General features: G+C 35.3%; 2 protein-coding genes across 12 annotated transcripts in view; one reads left to right on the top strand and one right to left on the bottom strand.

Moving 5' to 3' along the window:
• Nucleotides 1–11,102, top strand: part of LOC130829952 (quinone oxidoreductase-like protein 1) — a 43,918-nt gene extending 32,816 nt beyond the window's left edge. For 7 of the 11 annotated variants that reach the window (XM_057696635.1, XM_057696633.1, XM_057696632.1 and 4 more), the window contains 9 exons: nucleotides 292–372; nucleotides 1,456–1,659; nucleotides 2,626–2,804; nucleotides 3,668–3,846; nucleotides 4,467–4,548; nucleotides 4,656–4,760; nucleotides 5,344–5,542; nucleotides 6,261–6,473; nucleotides 7,260–8,063. In XM_057696635.1, coding sequence (XP_057552618.1) covers nucleotides 292–372; nucleotides 1,456–1,659; nucleotides 2,626–2,804; nucleotides 3,668–3,846; nucleotides 4,467–4,548; nucleotides 4,656–4,760; nucleotides 5,344–5,542; nucleotides 6,261–6,473; nucleotides 7,260–7,397 — 1,380 coding nt within the window. In that variant the 3' untranslated portion in view covers nucleotides 7,398–8,063. Of the gene's footprint in view, nucleotides 1–291; nucleotides 373–1,455; nucleotides 1,660–2,625; nucleotides 2,805–3,667; nucleotides 3,847–4,466; nucleotides 4,549–4,655; nucleotides 4,761–5,343; nucleotides 5,543–6,260; nucleotides 6,474–7,259; nucleotides 8,064–10,805 lie in introns of those variants that run through there. The other 4 variants (XM_057696629.1, XM_057696631.1, XM_057696636.1 and 1 more) reach the window with 4 other exon arrangements.
• Nucleotides 8,250–20,387, bottom strand: part of SON (SON DNA and RNA binding protein) — a 31,136-nt gene continuing 18,998 nt past the window's right edge. Inside the window, 8 exon segments of the mRNA XM_057696625.1 lie at nucleotides 8,250–9,005; nucleotides 9,008–9,064; nucleotides 9,066–9,194; nucleotides 9,760–9,875; nucleotides 9,983–10,054; nucleotides 11,893–12,040; nucleotides 16,158–16,274; nucleotides 17,259–17,369. Of these exon segments, the coding sequence (XP_057552608.1) occupies nucleotides 8,820–9,005; nucleotides 9,008–9,064; nucleotides 9,066–9,194; nucleotides 9,760–9,875; nucleotides 9,983–10,054; nucleotides 11,893–12,040; nucleotides 16,158–16,274; nucleotides 17,259–17,369 (936 nt within the window). The 3' untranslated portion in view covers nucleotides 8,250–8,819.

Genomic DNA, 20,387 nt, shown 5'->3' with positions numbered 1-20,387 from the left:
GATTCGTGGGGTCAGAATTTGCTAGTATTTGTCTTACCCAAACCTTTTGGATCTTTTGAATTGAGATGATTGATTATTGAGTTATTAGTTGCGCAAACCACCTGCCTTTTCCCCCGTCCATCTTGATAGTAAAGTTTGGATACAAAACTGAAGTGGAACACTGTTATACTGATTTGGGCTCATGTGAATTCCTGCGCTTAATGAAAAACTTGTATGCCAGGTGAAGCTCTACATGTTTAAAGTGAACTCCAGCATCATTTATTACTTAAAAGGACCGTTTTTTAACCTCAGTTTTTAGATTCTAATCAAGAAAATGATTTTCAGTGGGAAGAGAAGTTTCCTGAAAGAACAGCCATTACTGAATTACCCCAGGTAATACTTTTTAAACGTCATTAGAGTGTGTATATATTCTTATAATATAAATTCCTACTTCTCAGAAGCATTTTACTTGGAAAATAGTTTCCCCAGGGTTGAAAAGATGGCAGGCTGATATCAGTCTTGGTAAAGGAGTTTGTATGTTGTAGTAATGTTAATAATGGCACCAATGCTAAAGTAGGTGTAGATGTGGGTTTCCTTTCTGCCCCCAGCAGTTTTCTCACTCTTCTGTAGGTAGTGACAACTCCAGTTCATCGCTCAGAGTCAGCACCTCCAGGCTCAGCTGCTTTTGGAACTTAATCCTTCACTGAATCTTCAAACCAGATCCCCACATTAGTTCCACAGGTTGTGGTATATCACTGAACCTCGGTTCCACCACCACACACACAAAACACTCTTCTTGATTCCCTTCCTCATCTACTTCTTTCGTGATAGTTTAACAAATGTATAGTTTGTCCTAATGGGAGCAAGCTAGATGAGTTCCGCAAGACCCACTCTCCCTTCCCTGTTATTTTTAATAATGTCATCTAAAAGAATCATTGTAATGTGGAGAACACTGACTTGACAGCACAACAGTTTGGGAGGAACTTTTGAGGTCGGCCAATGCTTCTTAACTATGGCCTGTAAGAACCCAACCTAAGTTACCTGCAAGAGCAGCGTAGCCCTGGTTGCAGAATTTTAGAGGCTTAAAAGGTGCTTTTTAAAAAATACTTGGAAGATTTCTGCTTTGATAGCAGTATCAGTAGTAGATTTTTTAAAATTATGATCATGAAAATAGTATGTCTCTTGTAACTACGTAAAACTATAATAAACTAAAAAGTGAAAACTGCTCTTTCACCACCACCACCCACAACAACAAACTTCCACTTTCCAGAGATAACATCACTGTTAGTGGTTTAGTGTAGCTCTTTCCAGATTTTTTTCACAGTGTTGTAGTATATTTTCAATGTTATTTGTTGTACAGTTCGTAACATTTTGAAATTTCAGTGCTCATGAGTATGTTAGTTGATGAATTCTGTAGATTGAAGGGTTATTTTTCTTGGTTCTCTATTAATTCTTGTGTTCTTTGTTTTCTGAAAGACTCCTCGTGTATCTTTCTCCGAATCAGATATTCCATCCTCAGAAAGTACTGAGTTACCTGTGGACTGGAGTATTAAAACTCGACTCCTTTTCACCTCTTCTCAACCCTTTACCTGGGCAGATCATTTGAAAGCTCAGGAAGAGGCTCAAGGTGTCATCCAGCATTGTAGGGCAACAGAAGTTACTTTGCCTCAAAGTATACAGGTAATTCTGTAAGAAAATAGCTATGCTTTAAAGTAACAAATTAAGTGTAAAACGTACTTCTCTGCAAAATATTGGAGATATTTCCTTCTATTAAGGTGTTTTGTGTTTTTTTTGACATTTAAAGGCACAGAGACTTGGGAATTTTATTTCCCAAATGCTGCTTTCATACAGTTTTTAAAATCAGACTCAGTAACTGCCCATTAAATGTATAGACCTGTTCTGAGAATTAGTCATTGTTGCAGGCAGAAATTGTTTGAACTAAACCTTGCTTTTCTAAAGCCTTTTGAGAAGTAAAATATAAGGAAATGAAAATCAAATGAGGAGTAGGATTGCAAAGATAGATTGGTTATTTTACTGGTTTTCTCACATAATATATACTGTATTTTTTAAATGCACTAATTCTTACCACCTGGGTGATGGTCTGTTGTAAATTTAGTAGAGTTAATGAGTTGTAGAAAGGTTTTAGAGAAATGTAATTGCATTACTTTCAAGCAGCTTATCAACTCAAACTAGGTTAAAAGAGATTATCTGAAAGAGGCCTTGGTACATCTTTTTAAATAAATAGACCGGGATGATTTGTGATTGGGATTATCAGTTTTTACTGGCTACTTTTGAAACAGTGTTGTGAGGGGAGGGTGTTGAGTATAGTGTTACCTACACACACACCCCAGCCCTGGTGATAACTGATAGTCATTGTTCTCAAAGATGGTAGAGACAGGCGAATGTTCCCATCTGTGTCTGAGTGTCCCTTCTCATATGTGGTTTAATAGACTGTAATTGCTGGCAAGGAAGGTTTTCCCAAACAATAATAAACTACATTTTAGCCCTTGTAACAGTTACTGACACTTTCTTATAGGAAGCAGTAAAGATTCTGAGAATAAGTATTTAGTATATTCAGTATCTTTTTAATTAAATTCTGTGTTTCTAATGGGGCAAAAACTGTCCAATATCATCTTTGGATTTTAGGACCCCAAACTCTCCACTGAGCTCCGTTGTGCCTTCCAGCAGAGCCTTATCTACTGGCTCCACCCTGCCTTGTCTTGGCTCCCATTGTTCCCTCGTATTGGAGCTGACAGAAAAATGACTGGAAAGACAAGCCCTTGGTCAAATGATGAAACCCTGCAACACATTTTAATGAGTGACTGGTAAGATTAGTAAAAATTTGTGTAACCCATTTTAGCAGTATTCTCTCCCTATTTTATTTAAGATGTGGAGATGTGCAGTAGTAGATGGATTTGTGTGTCCTTCTGAGTTATTTTATTTAAACTGTTAATAACTAACATTTCAATTGTTTACTTTTGGGGAATTCCCTGGCAGTCCAGTGGTTAGAACTCTGCACTTTCACTGCTGTGGCCTGGGTTCAGTCCTGGTCAGGGAACTATGATCCTGCATGTTGCATGGTGCGGCCAGAAAAAAAAAAAAATTTTTTTTTTTAATTGTTTACTTTTTTAGCTCTTATTCACTCTTTTTTTTTTTGGTCAGCCACATCATATGGCTTGTGGGATCTTAGTTCCTCGACCAGGGATCTAACCCATGCCCTCTGCAGTGTAAGCATGGAGTCCTAACCACTAGACCACCAGGGAATTCCTAGCTCTTATTCATTCTTTATGTAGTTGTGGAATGTATAGAAGTGTTTGGTAAATACAGAGATGTAATTCTCTAATGTTATTATATTTCTTGTCAATGGCTGCTTCCCTTCTCATCAGTAGAAGCTGCTTATTTAAAGTCAGCAACGAGTTATCAACTAAGTTTTGTTTAAAGAAAAAATAGCTAGTGTTTAAATGGTAAACACTATTTGTTAAAGTAGTTAGAAGTCATCAGTGAGTCCCATGACCAATTCAGTCCTTTAAAAAGCTTGAGTTCTTTGTCATGGCAAAAAATTCAAACCATTTTCTGTAATATTTGCGTTTTAAATCGGGTGAGTATCAAATTAAATTATACAAGATTAAACTTTAGATGTTGAGTTAAAGTTTTAATAATGCCTAAAGAAAAATGTTTTTCTTCATAGGTGTGTGAGCTTTACTTCTCTATATAATCTGCTGAAGACAAAACTTTGCCCCTATTTCTACGTTTGTACCTATCAGTTTACTATCCTGTTCCGTGCAGCAGGCTTAGCAGGAGATGATGTAATCACGGCTCTCATATCTCCTACAACTAGAGGTATAAGAGAAGCTATGAAAAATGAAGGTAAAACTATAGGTTTTAAGTGAGAATACCACACTGTAAACACTTTCCTTAAAAGCTAAAATTAGAACTTTTAGCAAGCAAATTGTCTTTTACTGGTTTTATCTATTTTAAGAATTATTTTATTTCTTCATTTTTTGATTCTTTTTTCAGCATTTAGTTAAGCAGTCCATTGTACATAGCGTTAAGTTATGTTCCCTTCTCTGTCTCTAAACATATATCAAGCTGGAAAGTCCAAACCCGAATATACTCCTATAGAAATTCTTTTATAGTACAGATTACCTACCCCCTTTTAAGAACATGATTTTTAAAGTGGGTCAACTCATTAGCGGATCTATTCAGTGGGCTCATTCAGCACTCTTTTAAAAATGAAATAGAGTAGTATATCCTTGATGAAAGAGGATAGTGTCCCATGTGGTGAGACTATGTATTGTCCTGAGCCGTTTGTTTCGAGGAGATATGTGTGTTGTGAGCTGCCGTCAAGAAAGCTTGAAAAGTACTGCTTTAATAGAGCAGATGTAAAAACTCATTTTCAAATATACTCTCTACAAGCTGGGCAGACCTGTTAAATTCTTTCAGGTTATATTAAAGAAAACATAGTTACATTTTTCTTTTCTGTATAGGTATTGAATTTTCTCTGCCTTTAATAAAAGAAAATGGCCATGAGAAGAGGAGAGCATCTGGAACAAGCGTGGGACATGGGGAGTATGTGATTAAAATAACCTTTTACATCATCTGGTGACTTATGGATTCAGTGTAGAGGAAACAGTTTTATGAAATGGGAACCCTAACTAACTATAGCAGTTTCCTAGGGAGCAAGCAGTCAGCGACGAGGACGAGGAAGAAAGTTTTTCCTGGCTGGAAGAGATGGGTGTGCAAGATAAAATTAAAAAGCCAGACGTACTTTCTATCAAGCTGTATCCTTTCAGTTGCTGTTGACTAGAATTTATTTTCTAAATAAATAGCTAGAATTAAGTTAGTGAGCAATGTGATTTTTTTTTTGGCCTCACCGCGTAGCATGCAGGATCTTAGTGCCCTCACCTGTTGCCCCTGCAGTGGAAGCGCAGAGTCCTAACCACTGGACCACCAGGAAATTCCCTTGAACAATGTAATAGTAATCTTAGATTATCTTTAATATATTAAAACTGATTCTTCATCACGACATTAAAAAAAACTCTAAGTAACAGTAAACCATGAACAATTATTAAACTTCTTATAAGTGAAAATATTCCATTTCGGTTAAGTTTGTGGGGGGATGGAACATATTTTTGACTAGAGAAGAAATTAGTTTTTGTTAGATATCGATTTCTAGCAAATTCAGATGGTCAGAAAGAAATCATTCTGATCATTCAGATGCCTTATAATTGCAGTGAAGAGGATAGCAGAAGCATTTCCAGTTTGGAGTGGGGAAGAGGGTTCCAGGTGATGGGAGATTAAGGTAACTGCTGTCCCTGTTGGTATGGAATTTGTATTTGCAGTTTCCTTGATTGTCATGTTCAGGCGTAAGGAGATACATGAAGTACAAATGGATCACAGACCCGAGTCTGTTGTGTTGGTCAAGGGAATGAATACCTTTACACTGCTGAATTTTTTGATCAACTGTAAGAGTTTAATTGCTACCTCAGGTCCACAGGCAGGACTTCCACCAACCCTCTTATCCCCTATAGCTTTCCGAGGTGCCACAATGCAAATGCTTAAGGTAATAAAAAGAAAAAAGAAATTCTACACTAATCTGTATAACCTAGGTTTTAAAGACATGCTCTTACTTTTTTGATAGGATAAATTCTTGATTTTTTAATAACTCCTAATGTTTTTGCATGGTGCATATTTTTTTCTTTCCTCCCAGTAAAAAAATTCCTTGATGTAGTTATACAAAGGAATCATATGAGAAGCTGTATTTGAAATACTGCCATAAGGAAAAATTGCTTAATCTCATTTTGTGTTTCTTAACCAGTGAAAGAACAGAGCCAAGAATATTATGTCAAATTATAGGTCTCAAAAACTGGATCATCAATTAAGAGAATAACTATATATCCATATTGTTGAAGAATTACACATGTAATCTTCATGTATATTACGTATGCTGAATGTAATAGCAGAATCAAATTTTTATTTTCCTAATATTATGCATTGAAAGTGCACTAATAACTCAGAAAGGACACCATTTTAAAAGCTTATATTCTCTAGAGCTAATACTTAAATTGATAGTCTCATGATGTGGAGGAGAGGATGCTGTAAATTGAGAATTACTGAACATTTTTTACTCATGTAACATTCTTTTGATGTCTTATGAACTGCTTTTGTTTCTTAACTGTTAAAGAGAGGAATACCCAAATGAGAAGTTATTGACCACATTTTTAGCTAGGGACAAAAGCTTGAGAGATGGTGACCGTAATTTTCTTTAAATTTTTTTGAAGGCACGAAGTGTAAATGTGAAGACACAAGCTCTTTCTGGATACAGAGATCAATTTAGTTTGGAGATTACAGGTCCTATCATGCCTCATTCTCTACATTCCATGACTATGTTACTCAGATCTTCACAGAGTGGGTCATTTTCTGCAGGACTGTATACACATGAGCCAACTGCTGTATTTAATATCTGCCCATCCCAGGATAAAGTACTGGATAAGGTAAGTAGACAGCTGGTGAACAGATTAAGTTGCAGTTCTCTCAGACTAGATGGATGGAGGAAATCAGTCATTTATGATGAGCCAAAATGGTGTTTCAGGTTATTAAACTGTATTGCTAAATATTACCGATTACAGTTACTAAGAGGGAGGGATAATTACTATATATAGTTTTTTTGTAAGGTAAATTTTATGAATTCAGGCTGTTGTATTCAACGTTGACTAAAGAACTTCGCAAACAAAAGGCAAGTTATTTTCATTGTCCTCTCAGATCCAGAACTTATTAGTGCTTGATTGCTTTAAAAATTATGGTGGGGTGGGGGGATAAGTAAATAATTATGGGTGTTTATTTAACCACATTTGCCCTTTTTTCTATAGAAGTTTTTCTCAGATTCAGGGAGGGAGAGCTACTTGATAAGTTTCAGGTGGTCTCGCAGTTTCCAGCTACATATCCACACTTTACTTCAATTTTTTAAAAGTTGTGTTTTACAACATATCTACCCTTAATTTTGGACATGTAGCTTTTTATGTAGATGTTATAAGACCTTTAAAACTATTTTTATCAGTTTGCCATACTCACGAAAATAACCGAAATTAGTATTTTTGGATGCTGTCACTATGCAACAAATTCTTAGAGTGAGCTTCTGTAGATAATAATGAATTTGCCCTTACCTCATAAACACCAACAAGGCTATCTGTTTGTCAAAGATCCCATGGTAATTTTAGAAACTGATCAGTGTTCAGGGACTGTGATAAGCATTTTAGTGAACTGCATACAAATTTCCACAGGAGGCTGTTCATGAGGAGCTTGCCAACTGTGGATTACACCCTAAAACTCTGGACCGCCTTAGTCAAAGACCAACACTGGGGAAGTCATCTTTACGGCACGTGGAAATGAGTGACTACATTTATAATTGGAGATCCTGAACACCAAAGTAAGCCTAAAAGGAATCTTTGAGGAAAAAAGCCTCCTAGCAAGGAAATTCAAGATCCTTTTACCTTTTGGCTTTAAAGTTCACTTTGGAAGTTAAAAGAAATATATCTTTAAAAATACTCAAGTGTTTACAAACATTAACCTTTTACAACTTTTACTACATGCACTAAATAAGTAGGATTAAGGGTTTAAAATCAACATTTTGTTTTTACTCTTTTGATTAGATATTCAGATATGAATTTTTTAAAACCTTCAAAATTCTAGATCCATTAACCTAATTATAAATTGGGTAACCGTTTCCTTGCAAATGGAAATTGGGGCTTAGTATCAAGGCATTGTGACTAACAGCATCAGGACAAAACTATCTTTAACAGTGTGCTTAGGATCGTTAGTGTCTTCTGAGCTGATTGTTGGTGCTTCCACCTTAGTTGTTTTCCTATGTTTACATTTCCTCTATTCTAAAATACATTTCTTGTTTTAACGCATGTTAATTCAGAGAAGGGTATTTTGTATTCCATATAGAACAGTGTTGAGTTGTAAAGCTGTCGTGGCAAAGTAGTTTTTAATATGTTCCTGTAGGTATTTGTGTGTGTGCGTGTATATATATAAAATTTAAATTTTCTTAAATAAAAGTGCTTAGAAGTGCATTGGGTAAAGAAGTAACAGTAGTGAAGAAGTATGTGTTCACTTTGTACTCCAGAAAATAAAACACACATTTATTCCAGAGAAGTTTATATTTGGGCCTTAAGCTTTTGAAAATAAAGTTTAGAGACATAGCATATGAATACCACTGTAATACACATGAAATATTCTATCAGACCCTAAAAATTAACATAAACTTAAACTTTCTCATAGTCAACAAAATAGTGGCTGGGTGCCGATTTTATTAGATAAGTTGGTTACAGCATTTTAATTATCATTTTACGTCTATCTAGGTGTAGCTGAAATTCAAAATGCACATCAAAGTAAAACTATATCACAACTCAATGCCATACTAAATGTACTTGGCCTCTGCAGTAAAATTCTAGTCAGACTTCATTTTTGACTCCCTTCTCATTCATGGCCCAAGTGGCTTTGACGGAAACGCAGGACTTAGTGCTGATCATCACACAACATACCACTTTCTTTTTTTATAACCTCTACAAAATTTTAAAGGGGAGATGGTGGCATTAGCCCTGTGGAACAGATCTTGCTTGATTACCTCCATAACACTGGCCCAGTATCTGTCCAGCAGAACCCATTGTGAACTAGTACAAGGTGCACAGCCCTTCACTGATTACAGGCAAGTGTTACAGCAGCCTAGCCATAAGGAAGGGGAGTTACATCATAGTACAAAATACAGTATAAAAGCGTTATTTAACATTCCACACTGAAGATTACGGATGCCTTCAAACAATCGTTTGGATGTTAGCCACTTAAACAAATACATCACTAAGGTAAACAATATAAACATACCAAAACCCTGTATGGTTAAATACAATTTCCATGGTACAAAAATCAAAGCCTGGAGATGTTTGTACAGATTGCTTTTTACACAATGTCTTAAATTGCCAAATATTTACAACATTAAAGAGGAAATACATTTTGATGCAGAGTAAAATTATCTGAAATGATTAATATAAAACCTCAATCTATCTACGTGAGGCACTCCTGAAGCAAGTGGCATTAGCCATGAGGTCCTTTGGTACAAGGCCCATTGCTTGAAGAACCACAGTAGCTGCTGTGGCTTTAGCATGCTTCTTATTAGGGCTGGCAAAGCTGGGCTGGTAAGCGCTTCCATTTATCAATACCTATTCAAGAAAAACATACAATTGGGCTGGTAAGGGCTTCCATTTCTCAATACCTATTCAAGAAAAACATACAATAAGAACAGCATCAAACTTTAATATCTATTAGCTTTGTATTTTTTTCACTAAATGCTAGAAAGATAATTTACAAAAATATAAAACCCATAATATGTAAGCCAAATTAATCTCAACCCCAAAAGAAGCAAATCATTTGGGAAAAGGGACTGCAAATTAAAAGCAGGTCTCCAAATTGAAGAGGGGGGTGGAAATCCTGATTAAAAACTACTTAACTCCTTCCCCACGTTCCACTAGATAACGTCAACAAACTGTTCACCAGATTTTGCCCACATCTTTCCCTCCAACATTTAAAAAAATAGTAGGATATTAACAGGTCATATTAAAGCATACTTAAATCTTCAAAAATTCCACCACTCTACTCACACATATACACATTCCCAACCCACAAACAATACATTAATCCTGTGATCATGTAATGCTTATCCCTCACCCTCTAACATTAAATCGAGTTAATAAAATGTGTACAATTAATGCAGAAATTCATATTTACCCTAAAGAGAAAATGTTTGCGATGATCAGGGCCACTATCATGGACCAAGAGAAATTCGGGTGGTTGCCACCTTCTCTTATTACAGATTTCCATCAAGGCAGACACAGGATGTTTGCCTGCAGAGAAAAAAGTAACCAGTTATAACTATCTCTACATCTGTGGCAACAAATTATGGATTCAAGGGGAGGGTAGGACAAGAGGAAATTCAAAATTGTACTCTCACCTGACAGATCTTTCATTGCAGCAGAGAAGTTTCCAGACCTCTTTTGTGCTCTTTCTCCTACTGCAACAAGACCTTAAAAAGAAATTTTAATTTAATTTAAAAAAAGCCAGTGATCACTGAATAAATTTCAAAGCATTTAAAATTACAATATGGCAAAACAACTACTCCCTCTGTAGGAACCTGAACCTCAATCCATGCCCTCAATTAAAATGTTCAACACCCACCCACTACCCTTCATTTCTATAAAAATCTTGACTTCTATTTTGCTGTTTCAATACATAAATCTATACTTTGAATTCATTTCTCTTGATATTGCAAACTGTATACAATTAAAATTTTCAGAAAATTGAACATGCGAATGCATACATAAACTGCCATAATTATCAACAACTCCAGATCTGCTTCTAAGTTTAAAAAATAGTGGCTATTTGCAAATGATTTCTAAAGGTTTCTCATCCCTTAAGTAATGATGCTCAGTTTAAGTATGTTCCCCAAAAGTTGAGGATTTTAGGCCAAAACAAAGTAAAAATGTAAGAAAGGCTCTCTCATGGATAAATAGGTCCATTTCTTTTTCCAGCAAACAAGCCCTTTCTGACTTCATATGTGAGATGTACTCAAAAGACCAACAGCCTCAGCCTCACTTTCCAAAAGGGGTTTAGCTACAAGACTATCTAAAATAAATGCTTTCTAGGGAGGGAGTACGGGGATGTGTGTATGGAAACAGATGATTGAACCTGGTGTACCCCCCAAAAAATAAATAAATAAATAAATAAAATAAAAATAAAAAAAATAAAATAAAATAAATGCTTTCTATTTATCCTAGGGGCAATTTTTCAACCAGTTCTTCGTCAATTCTGCCACTATGCTTTCCCAAACCCAGGCCACGCTGCACAATTCCAAAGGGACTATTCCCTGGAATTATGCAATGCACCAACAGATGTTTTCTTCTAATAAACCACCTTTTATGACACAGAATCTATTCAGCTTGCATAAGCAGTATAATGTCAATGTGACAATAAATACAATGTCTTTTTTTAATTTAAAGTTTGCATTAATGCTATGTTATGGGATGATTGTGTTATTTCAAGTCTATTTTTGAGTACCAGTATCACAATAAATTCCAATTTGGAATAAAATGACAACATAGTATTCTTTGTAGATGACAATGTAGAAATTCTGATGCAAAACTTTTTAAAATACATAATCTGGTCAGAGCTAGTTGGTTTCCAAATTCATTAGGACAATAACTGTGTACTTCAACTTAACTTTCTAATTATAAAAATAAGGAAAATAAACTCCAGTTTTAAATTTTCCAGTTTTTAGAAATCAGGTTTAAACAAGCTACTGACATCACATTTAGCTGGCAGCCCCATGTGATTTCTACAATGGCCATTATTCCAAGGGAGGAAATGCAATGTGAAGAGGTTAACACTGTTGTCAGCAGTTGGTCTATTCTCCAGCCCCAACCCAAAACAACTCAATCACTGAGCTTGAAAAAAGGGACACGCAAAAGGGGTTTAGAAAGTGAAGACTACACAGAACTCTCTAATAGGAAATGAGGAGAAGATGTGGGATAAAATAACTTAGAAAATAAAAATAAATCCTAGAAACAAACACACATCCCAGTCAAGAGAAAACAAAACGGAAACCCTTTCTAAATATGAAACCTAATTAAAAACTTAACTACATATTGCACATAACAAAGGCTGCCTTTATGTTCAAATTAGTGTCTCCATCTATATTTATATAAAGCTTCTGAAAATGGGTTAAACATTTTTTTTCCTAACAGAGCTGTGTATATACTGTAAGAAGTGACTCCAGTTCAGGATCACGGACATCAGAAGAATTTATGATAGTAATGAAACTCTAAATGTTTAAGGAGATATAATAGACATCCTAAAAAATCTTACCTTTTCGATCTGTCTTAAAATCAACTAGGATAGGTTCCTTATTTCCTTCTTTGTTTTTTCCTAATCCTTCTCCTTCTTTCCAGCCCATTTTTCTCATCAAAACGGCTCCCATTCCTCCAGTTACTGGGGCTGCTCTTAAGAACTGATCCTATCCAAAGAAAGAAAGGTAAAATATCCCCATTTTACAGTTAGAATTTGACTACAAACTCAGTGTAACTTTTTAAAGAAAGAAATTTTATTTCTAGATCTGTTATAGCAATTAAATGCTTCTATACTCATATACATACTGTAGTGTGTATGTTCTAATTATTTTCACATAAACATAACAGTATTTTGAAAGTCAAATAAGTCAAATGGCAGTTTTAAAACAGTGGCCCTTGCGCCCCCCTCCAAAAAAAAAATTAGAACACTCCTGTTTTCGTCCACTATTAAGGTTCACTGGTATCTCTTCTTAGCTTGTAAAATAAAAAGAAGGCAATGTTAAAAGTCAATAATATTAAATTGTCCCAGGTGTACCTAGTTAATGAATAAAGCCCAGAAATCATTCAGAAATGGTTTGGACACTGAAGAAGCATACTGTTATCATCCAAAACTTTTTTTTCCCATTCTACCATAAATCAAGTATAAATATTTTACTAAGAAAATTCCTATGAAGCAAAGATAACACACAAAATACCCTGTAATTACACCAAACTGAATTTGAATTCTTATAAAACCTAGCTTGATGTTAAAAGACTTTTAAAAAACTCCTTAAACGTTTACATACCTAGGCCTCGGTAGCAGCAGTGTTGTGAATAGTAGGGCTGGCACTGACCGGGGCAAGAAGACAGCTACAAGGATTTGGCCCTGAAACAAGTTTCCATACAGAGGGGTGAAAGTTCACAGGTTATTCTGTGAACAGTCATCTCTCTTGTATCCAACCCACTGAACCATAATTTCCATCAAAGCAGCAAACTACTTAATGTCATAAGATGCACAACTATATACATTAGCATGGTCAACAGTTATTTTCACATGTTAAGAAATACATGATGCCTGTTTTTAAAAGGCATCTGTGTACGTGTAACAAACCATTGAATTCTATGGTTGATCTTTATGGCCACTTTTAAAAAATTTATAACATACACCTCCAAATTATGTTGTACTTCCCCTTGTTATTAAATATTTTAGATTTACATTCTCTAGCAAATGTAAGCAAAAGTCATTAACTTATCAACAGAGGGAGTCAAAAATTTGGGTAGCTCTGGAAATAGTATACATTAATCACCTCCTCTACTGATAAGTTAATACTAAATTTTTAAATCTTGGTTTTACACAGTAATAAAACTGTATACAGTTATTTTTTTCCCAGCTTTTTAATTATATGCTGGGGAGAAAACATGCCAATGATGTGTGACTAGACATTAAGTTCAACAAGGTGCTCTGATGGAAGGAGGCAGCTGTGGAGGTAAAAACATACCCCTGGTTCAGTTCCTTATTTGGTGCAGGCCATGCAGTGTTGATGTATAAAGAGAAAAGTTAGCTGATGCTTGGATACCAACTGCCTTGTTGCTACACACCTAGAATGACTTTTACTTACTTCCAGGTTCATCCGCCCCTCTTTTCCAGGAAACACTCCTAAAAAAAAGGGCAACTGTGCAGAGTATAATGCAAATCCCCAAATAATGCAGGTTTCTGGTTTTGTTTCCATTCTCTAATATCTTCAAATTGTTTCCTTACACCAGTGTGTATACAGTTCAACAAAAAGCTAATTAATCTAATGAGACTACAATAATAAACAATATTCATCAGGTCATATCCAAATCATTTCATTCCAGAAAAATAAAGGTTCTTTCAAATCAATAACACTTAAATTTTTTTTACTACTAATAAAACTCATTCTTCTTCATCTAAGAATATACTGCAGCAAACTGAAAAAGAATATGGTAGTGCTGGCATTCCATGTAGTCTAATATGAAAAGAGGGTTGCTGGCCCACAAGCAAGGCAAGAAACCAAATGAACATTGGAAAAAGTTTTCTAAATGAAACAAGTAGACAGTTTGTGATATTTGACAGTGAGGATGAATGTTTTATTTATAGCTGCCTAATGACTTTTTCCATGTTTTTGCTCATTTTTATAAATAAAATGTTCCTGCCTTAACTGACATTAGCAGCATATATTCTTTAGCAACATACAGATGTAAGTTTTCCTGAAAGCATTGCTTTCTTACATAATTATTTAAAAATTTGGTCTGATGAATGAACACATCTTTATCTTGCGGTAACATAAAAAATGACTTACATCTACATTTTTAATGATGTAAGTTATTTAAAATCTCCCAACTGTCTACAATACTGGAAATCAAATAAAAGAAAAAAATTAAGGCAAAGTTTACAGGGGACCAATTTAATCATTCTGTAAGAGTTATGTTAACATGATGATGTTTAGAAGTCTGTAGCACTATGTATGGATCAGAACTTCATTGTGCAAATGCAGACCAACATCTGGCAACAGAATCACATTCTGCAGTTTCTACCTAGAAATGTACAGACTATTTAAATGTGCCTAAACATCCATATAAACTTCCAGTCTAACTTTATGAAATAGAGTACTCAGCTTCAACATTAAATAGTATTAAAGAACTAAAATTGTTGAAGAAATAGATGTACATTTATAATTATTCCCAGAGATGAAAGCCATTTTTCAAGCACTACATGAATCACTTTCATATTTTAAATACTGTAATACAATTTTTAATTCAAGCTTAAAAACATTTTGCTAGATTTTCATCTTTTTCCAACACCAACCCCTAGTATACTACATGAGTTGTAATTTTTTTAACCAATATGATTGTGTACTCACTATATACATATTAGTGCAACTATTCCTCCCCCCCAAAAAGGGGGGCAAGCAAAGTAAGGATAGGCTTTTTATTAATTTGCTAATAAGATCACTAGAGATAATGCTATTAAACTTGGGAAAAAAATGTTATGAGATTAAAAGGTCCAAAGCAACCAAAACTCTGATTTTTCAGCAATTCAGCTCACTCACTGGCACTCACAGCAGTTTTCTATAGGTACCCATCACATTATTAATCACCACCCTGCGAGGCCATAAGAAGACACTTGGAAACTGAAATTCCAAGTAATTACTTGCCACGATCACAAAAGTAGTCAGGAGTACAGCAGGATAAAGAAACCTTCCCAATCCATTAGATCACGCAGCCTCCCAGTTTCAGCACTGCTATGCTGCCAGTACTCCTGAAACAAATTTCCCCATCACCCACCCAACCAAGCCACATCCCTTCACCAGAATACATTTCTTCACAAAGCCCTTTCTAACCACCTAAGACTCCCCCAACAATGAGGCAGCCGTAGGTGGAGTTCACACGTCTCACTGCAGGAATCTGAAACCAGGAGCACCTACATCTTCACAGCACGAGGCGTCCGTCCTCTCCCTTGAATTTAGGTCTTACATATCCTGTTTATTCATGAGATCAGTGGTTCTCAAATTGAACCTGTGGATCACCAGAGGCCACCAGGGCCTAAATGGTGGTCCACAGATAGTATTCTCCTTCCCCATCCCACCCAATTCCCCGCCCTTCCGCACCACCCACGCAACACTTCAGCCATTCCCCCCCAGCCTTCCAGTCCCCTGGCAAGATCACCACATGCAGCACTAACACTGGGGCCTCCCAACCACTTGCTGTAACCAACAGCTGACAACCACAGGGACCTGGGGCTGGAGAGCACAAAAGGAATGAGGACTAGGGGCCAAGGAAGCTTACAGGAGGGTGCAGGCACTAAGGAAGTGGGAAAGAAGGGCACAGGGATAGAGGAATGGAAAATCAGGTGGCAGAAGGCTCTTGGGGGCAGTGATTCACCAAAAATAAACCTGTAATAAAGTATCCCATGATGAGAAAAAATCTGAGAACCACTGCTTTTAAGTCATTAAGATTAGTTGTCCAACAGGAACTGTGGAATATTCTGAACAGCACCTGAGATACACTGTTAGCATTCAAAGCACGGTTTAAAAAACCACCCCCACAAAACCCAGGAGCAGCAGGATATAAATTGAGTGGCTCTTGAGCCATATTTATACATTAGCCATTGTCTCATGAATCGATCCATTTTCAGTGTCCATCCTGGAGTATATACACACATAGCAAATTTACTCGTGAACTCTGGTTAGATTCACTGGCCTCTTTGTGCACTTTTAATAAAATATTTTCTTAAAAATTTTAACTTTGTACGTGGACACTTTTGTATGTGCGTATGTTGTGTACCTTTTTAATCCAGGCTTGGGCACCAGTATTGGCCAACTGTTCTTGTGTCAGAACCTGTACTCCTGTACTTCCTGTGAACTGGCCGGGAATAGAGTTCAGCTGAGCCCAGGCATCGATCTGAAGAAAAGAAGAAGCCTCAATTAAGTAAAATTACATCTCTAGTTAAAATGACTCTGGTATTAATTTAATTCTCTAAATGAAAGTTTACGTAGTTCTTAGGCTAAATAACAGACTTAAATATTCAACTTTTAAAAAATAATATACTGAATTTATACATCTTTAAAACTGTTTTCCTAAACATTCCAAAGGAGTTCAGTAATTGCTCAGTGGATCCCAATAACAAAATTCAAGATATGTCTCTAACGACTAAAAGCATAGCTGATATTCATTCTTCAAAATATCAGACGGATACATGACAAATACAGAAAATCACTCACATGGCACAAAAGATCCTTGCCCTCATGCTTACATATCTCATAAATGCATGCTAATAAATGTGGACAGCCTCAATTTTTAATTACTTTCTTCTAAGTGTTATAAATCGAGAGTAAATTCAGAATACATGCTTAAAGAGTAATAAATATAGGAAATTGTTCACTCAAACACTGTGATGGTAAAAGAATTAGTTGTCATTCATTCAAAGTATATTTACTGAACACCTGGTATTGTCAGGCAATGTATTTTCTACCTGTCTGAATGTGTTCTTATTGTTTCCATGTTTACCACAGAAAGGTAGAAGAATGTGGAGCAGCTGTCCACTGTTAAAAGCACAGACTCTGGATTCAGACTGTCTGGATCAGGATCCCAGTTCCCCTACTTACTAGTTTTGTGACCTTGGGCCTCATTTACCCACTCTTTACCTGTCTTCTCAGATGGAAAATGGAAACTCAATACTCAGAGCTATTATGGGCACTTAGCTCTTTTTATATATTAGATTGATTATAAATTCTATGAGGGCAGATAATTTTTTTTATTTTTATTCTCTCAAGAAACAGCTCCTGCCCCACAGTACACAACATTTAAAAGAATGATCAAGCCCCAAATCGCTTTAAGTAAGTTTGCTAGATAAATGATCATTTAGACATTAAAACTGCTACATACCCGTTCCTGAGCACGATTTAACATGCTCATAGCTTCAAGGTCAAATGCATTCTCGCTGAGTCTTTTCTGAGCAAGTGCCCGCTCACTCATTGCTGTAGAGATGTCCACAGGCTAAGAAAGAAAATATAGATAATTATCTCAAATAATGATAGACCCCCTAAATTCTGAAAAATGCTCATATCTTTAATTGCTTCATGTTAAAAACAAAATAATAGTTTTCTATATTAAAACTTTGTGAGGTAGGGAGAAGTCTCTAAAAGGTAAAATAACCTTGGAAAATAAACAAGAATTATTTAAGGTAAGTTACAAAGTATCAGGCAGCAGCTGAAATCAACCCAAAATCTGACTGCTTTCATAGTTTCTACTATGTCAAGTTACAGTCATAGAAAGTTCCATGAAGAATTTAATAATCTCTAGCCTTCAATAACAAAAGTCATATATAATAAACTGAGAATTTTTTGAACCGTTAATTTTGTAACTCATTAGCAGTTTTCACTTTACCCTACTTCTCAGAAGCAATAAGCAAGGTCCTTAAATAAGCAAGCAGAAAACCACTATCATGTCAATGATAGTTCCTTTGCTTGTCTGCACCTGTTTTCACCTACTTGTAGTTGTTCATATAGTTTGGTCTTAAGAACCCAGTTTCTTCAAAGAATAATTCACTACATAAATAAATGAATCTTTTGTCTTCAGTTTAGGTACATTTATGACGGAAGTTAGAATATTTCTGCGGGGGTACATAATTATAACATAACTGAAACACTCAAAATATGTTAGAAATGTCTTCGGTCCTCCTTTTCAAAGCTCGTATTCTACCTGTAAGAAGCTTACGCTAAGCAGACGTGACTTAACTTTTTAAGAAGTTTCCTAATGTCCAGGAAAATTTTAAGGATAAACCTGAGAGCAAATACCTTATTTGCCAAATTTATGGAAGGCTCAACCACAGAAGGAAAAAAACATCAAGTGTTTGATGTTTTTTGTTCTAACATTAAGAGCTCAGGTTGATTTGTGTCAACTCACCAGTTCTTAATAGTTGTTTTTCTTCTGACACTACTTAACCCATTAATATTTTCCAGCATTTCACCCAAGAAAATTCATTTTTGGAAAATGCTTATCTGACATGAGGAGGTTTCCCTAAATTCACATATAAAGAATGACTAGTAGGTATTGCATGGATGAGACAAATATAAGGAAGTCAGTAAAATAAGTTAAAGATTTTTTTTAAAAAAGCTAAACTAAGGCTACCTGTAATTTGACTGTGTAGTTGAGTATGAAATACTTCTCTTAAAAATAAGACCTATATAGTTGAGAAGGGTATACGACTATGAGAGAAATATCTCATGCATAAGGATTTCTAATCTTCCTTTTTCCTATCTTCAGAACCCCTTAATCACTCCATCATTCTTAGTTATCTTGCTGAATCACCTAGTAAGATTCCTTTAGCAAAATTAAATTTTTCTTCCACAAGGTAGCAGAAAGTACAGATTTCTATATATCTGCCTTCTTAAAATGAAAGCAGAATTAAACTGAATTCGTTCTGTAATTATCTGACTGTTCACAGATCTCATTAATGAAAGATCCTGATTTCCTAGTCAACTTAGTAAATTATCCACACTAATTAGAATGTTTCTGGGGCTACAGAAGCAAAGCCAGATTGAAACACTAAAAAACTTAGTATGTTCATTTTTCACTTCTATTACAGCTGTGATCACCTGCTGGGACTTTAAGTGGGAACCCAGATATTTTAGGTCAAAATTTAATTCCTTTGGCCTTAGATGTTTCCTAAAACTGTCAGGTAAGATCATCGAAGGAATTTTTGAAGGCCCACTAAATATACCTCAAGTACTGTTCTTTAACCTGGCCAGAATTACTTTGGGTTTCATATCTGTCTACAGATCTAAGTGTTAGGGTACTTAGGTATAAATAACAGGTTTTTATTCTAAAAAGTTGAAACTCAGAGGAGGTACTGCAGAAAATGTACCTACCCCCACCACCACCCCAAGCTCTGATCCCCCAATTTCCAACAGTAAATTAGCCATAAAAATGTAGTTAAGATGGCTCTGAAAACTCCAACTTTTCTAGAATAAACTTCTTCCCAACTGGAAAGCAAATTAACATACCTATCTGTGAATTCATCCTTCTGAAGACATTTTACATCTTCATACTTTTTTTTTCTCTTTTAACCTTTAAGTAAGCAGGTAACCTAAATATCTCATCATTTATCCTCAGGATGAAACTTCATTCAAATCTCAGTAATGTTATATGTTAAATTCACATCTCACTCTGAAAGGAATTTTTATTTATTTAAATAGTATTTATTTAATATAGCAACATTGAGATTTAATATGAACTTACTTTAGATAAAATTACAACTAGTTCTTTCCTAAGGTAATACAATTTCATTTATTCTTCAACAGGCTTACCAAGAGAGCTGCAAGTTCATGTCAAAACTTTATTACCAAATAGTAGTTTATTAATTTCATATTCATACTTTTTGAGAAATATACTCAAAATAGAATCAATCAGGATTATCTTAACCTTTTAAGGATCCTCAAGAGTTTGTATCAAAAAGCATATTTCCAGGTTTTCAAGGTAACTCAGGATATGCAATTAAAAAGCCAACTATAACCTCCAAAGCATTTAATATTCGAAGACTAGACCAAATGTTATCAATCAGTATTAAAACACTCATAAAATACCACAGCTACCCATTAGAACAGCACTGTCCAACAGAATTTTCTACAGTGAAAGCTAATGAGCACTTGAAATGTGACTAGCACAATTAAAGAACTGATTTTTCACTGGCTCATTTAATGACTACTGTATTGGACTGTATAGCGCTTATGTGTGTATATATAAGCACACAGTAGACTATACTATGTAGCAGACCTTTAGAGTCTTAATCATCTTTTAATGTTCCTCAAAAACGGTAATGTGTGAAAGGTACCAAAATGATACTAAAAGTTGTAGAATGCTAAAAACTTGGGGGAAAATGATCTTAAACCTTACAAAATACAGTTATCAAGCTATCATCAAGCCTTATTTATTTCCACTAATACACAACAGACTTTCTATGTAATGTGTAGTAATATTCTACGTATTACAATGGGGGAAAATGTTTAACTTCCT

Source organism: Hippopotamus amphibius, chromosome 10, assembly GCF_030028045.1.
Source record: "Hippopotamus amphibius kiboko isolate mHipAmp2 chromosome 10, mHipAmp2.hap2, whole genome shotgun sequence".
NCBI classification, from domain to species: domain Eukaryota; kingdom Metazoa; phylum Chordata; class Mammalia; order Artiodactyla; family Hippopotamidae; genus Hippopotamus; species Hippopotamus amphibius.
Note: the sequence above shows the minus strand (reverse complement) of the source record. Positions and strands in the feature narration are given on the sequence as shown.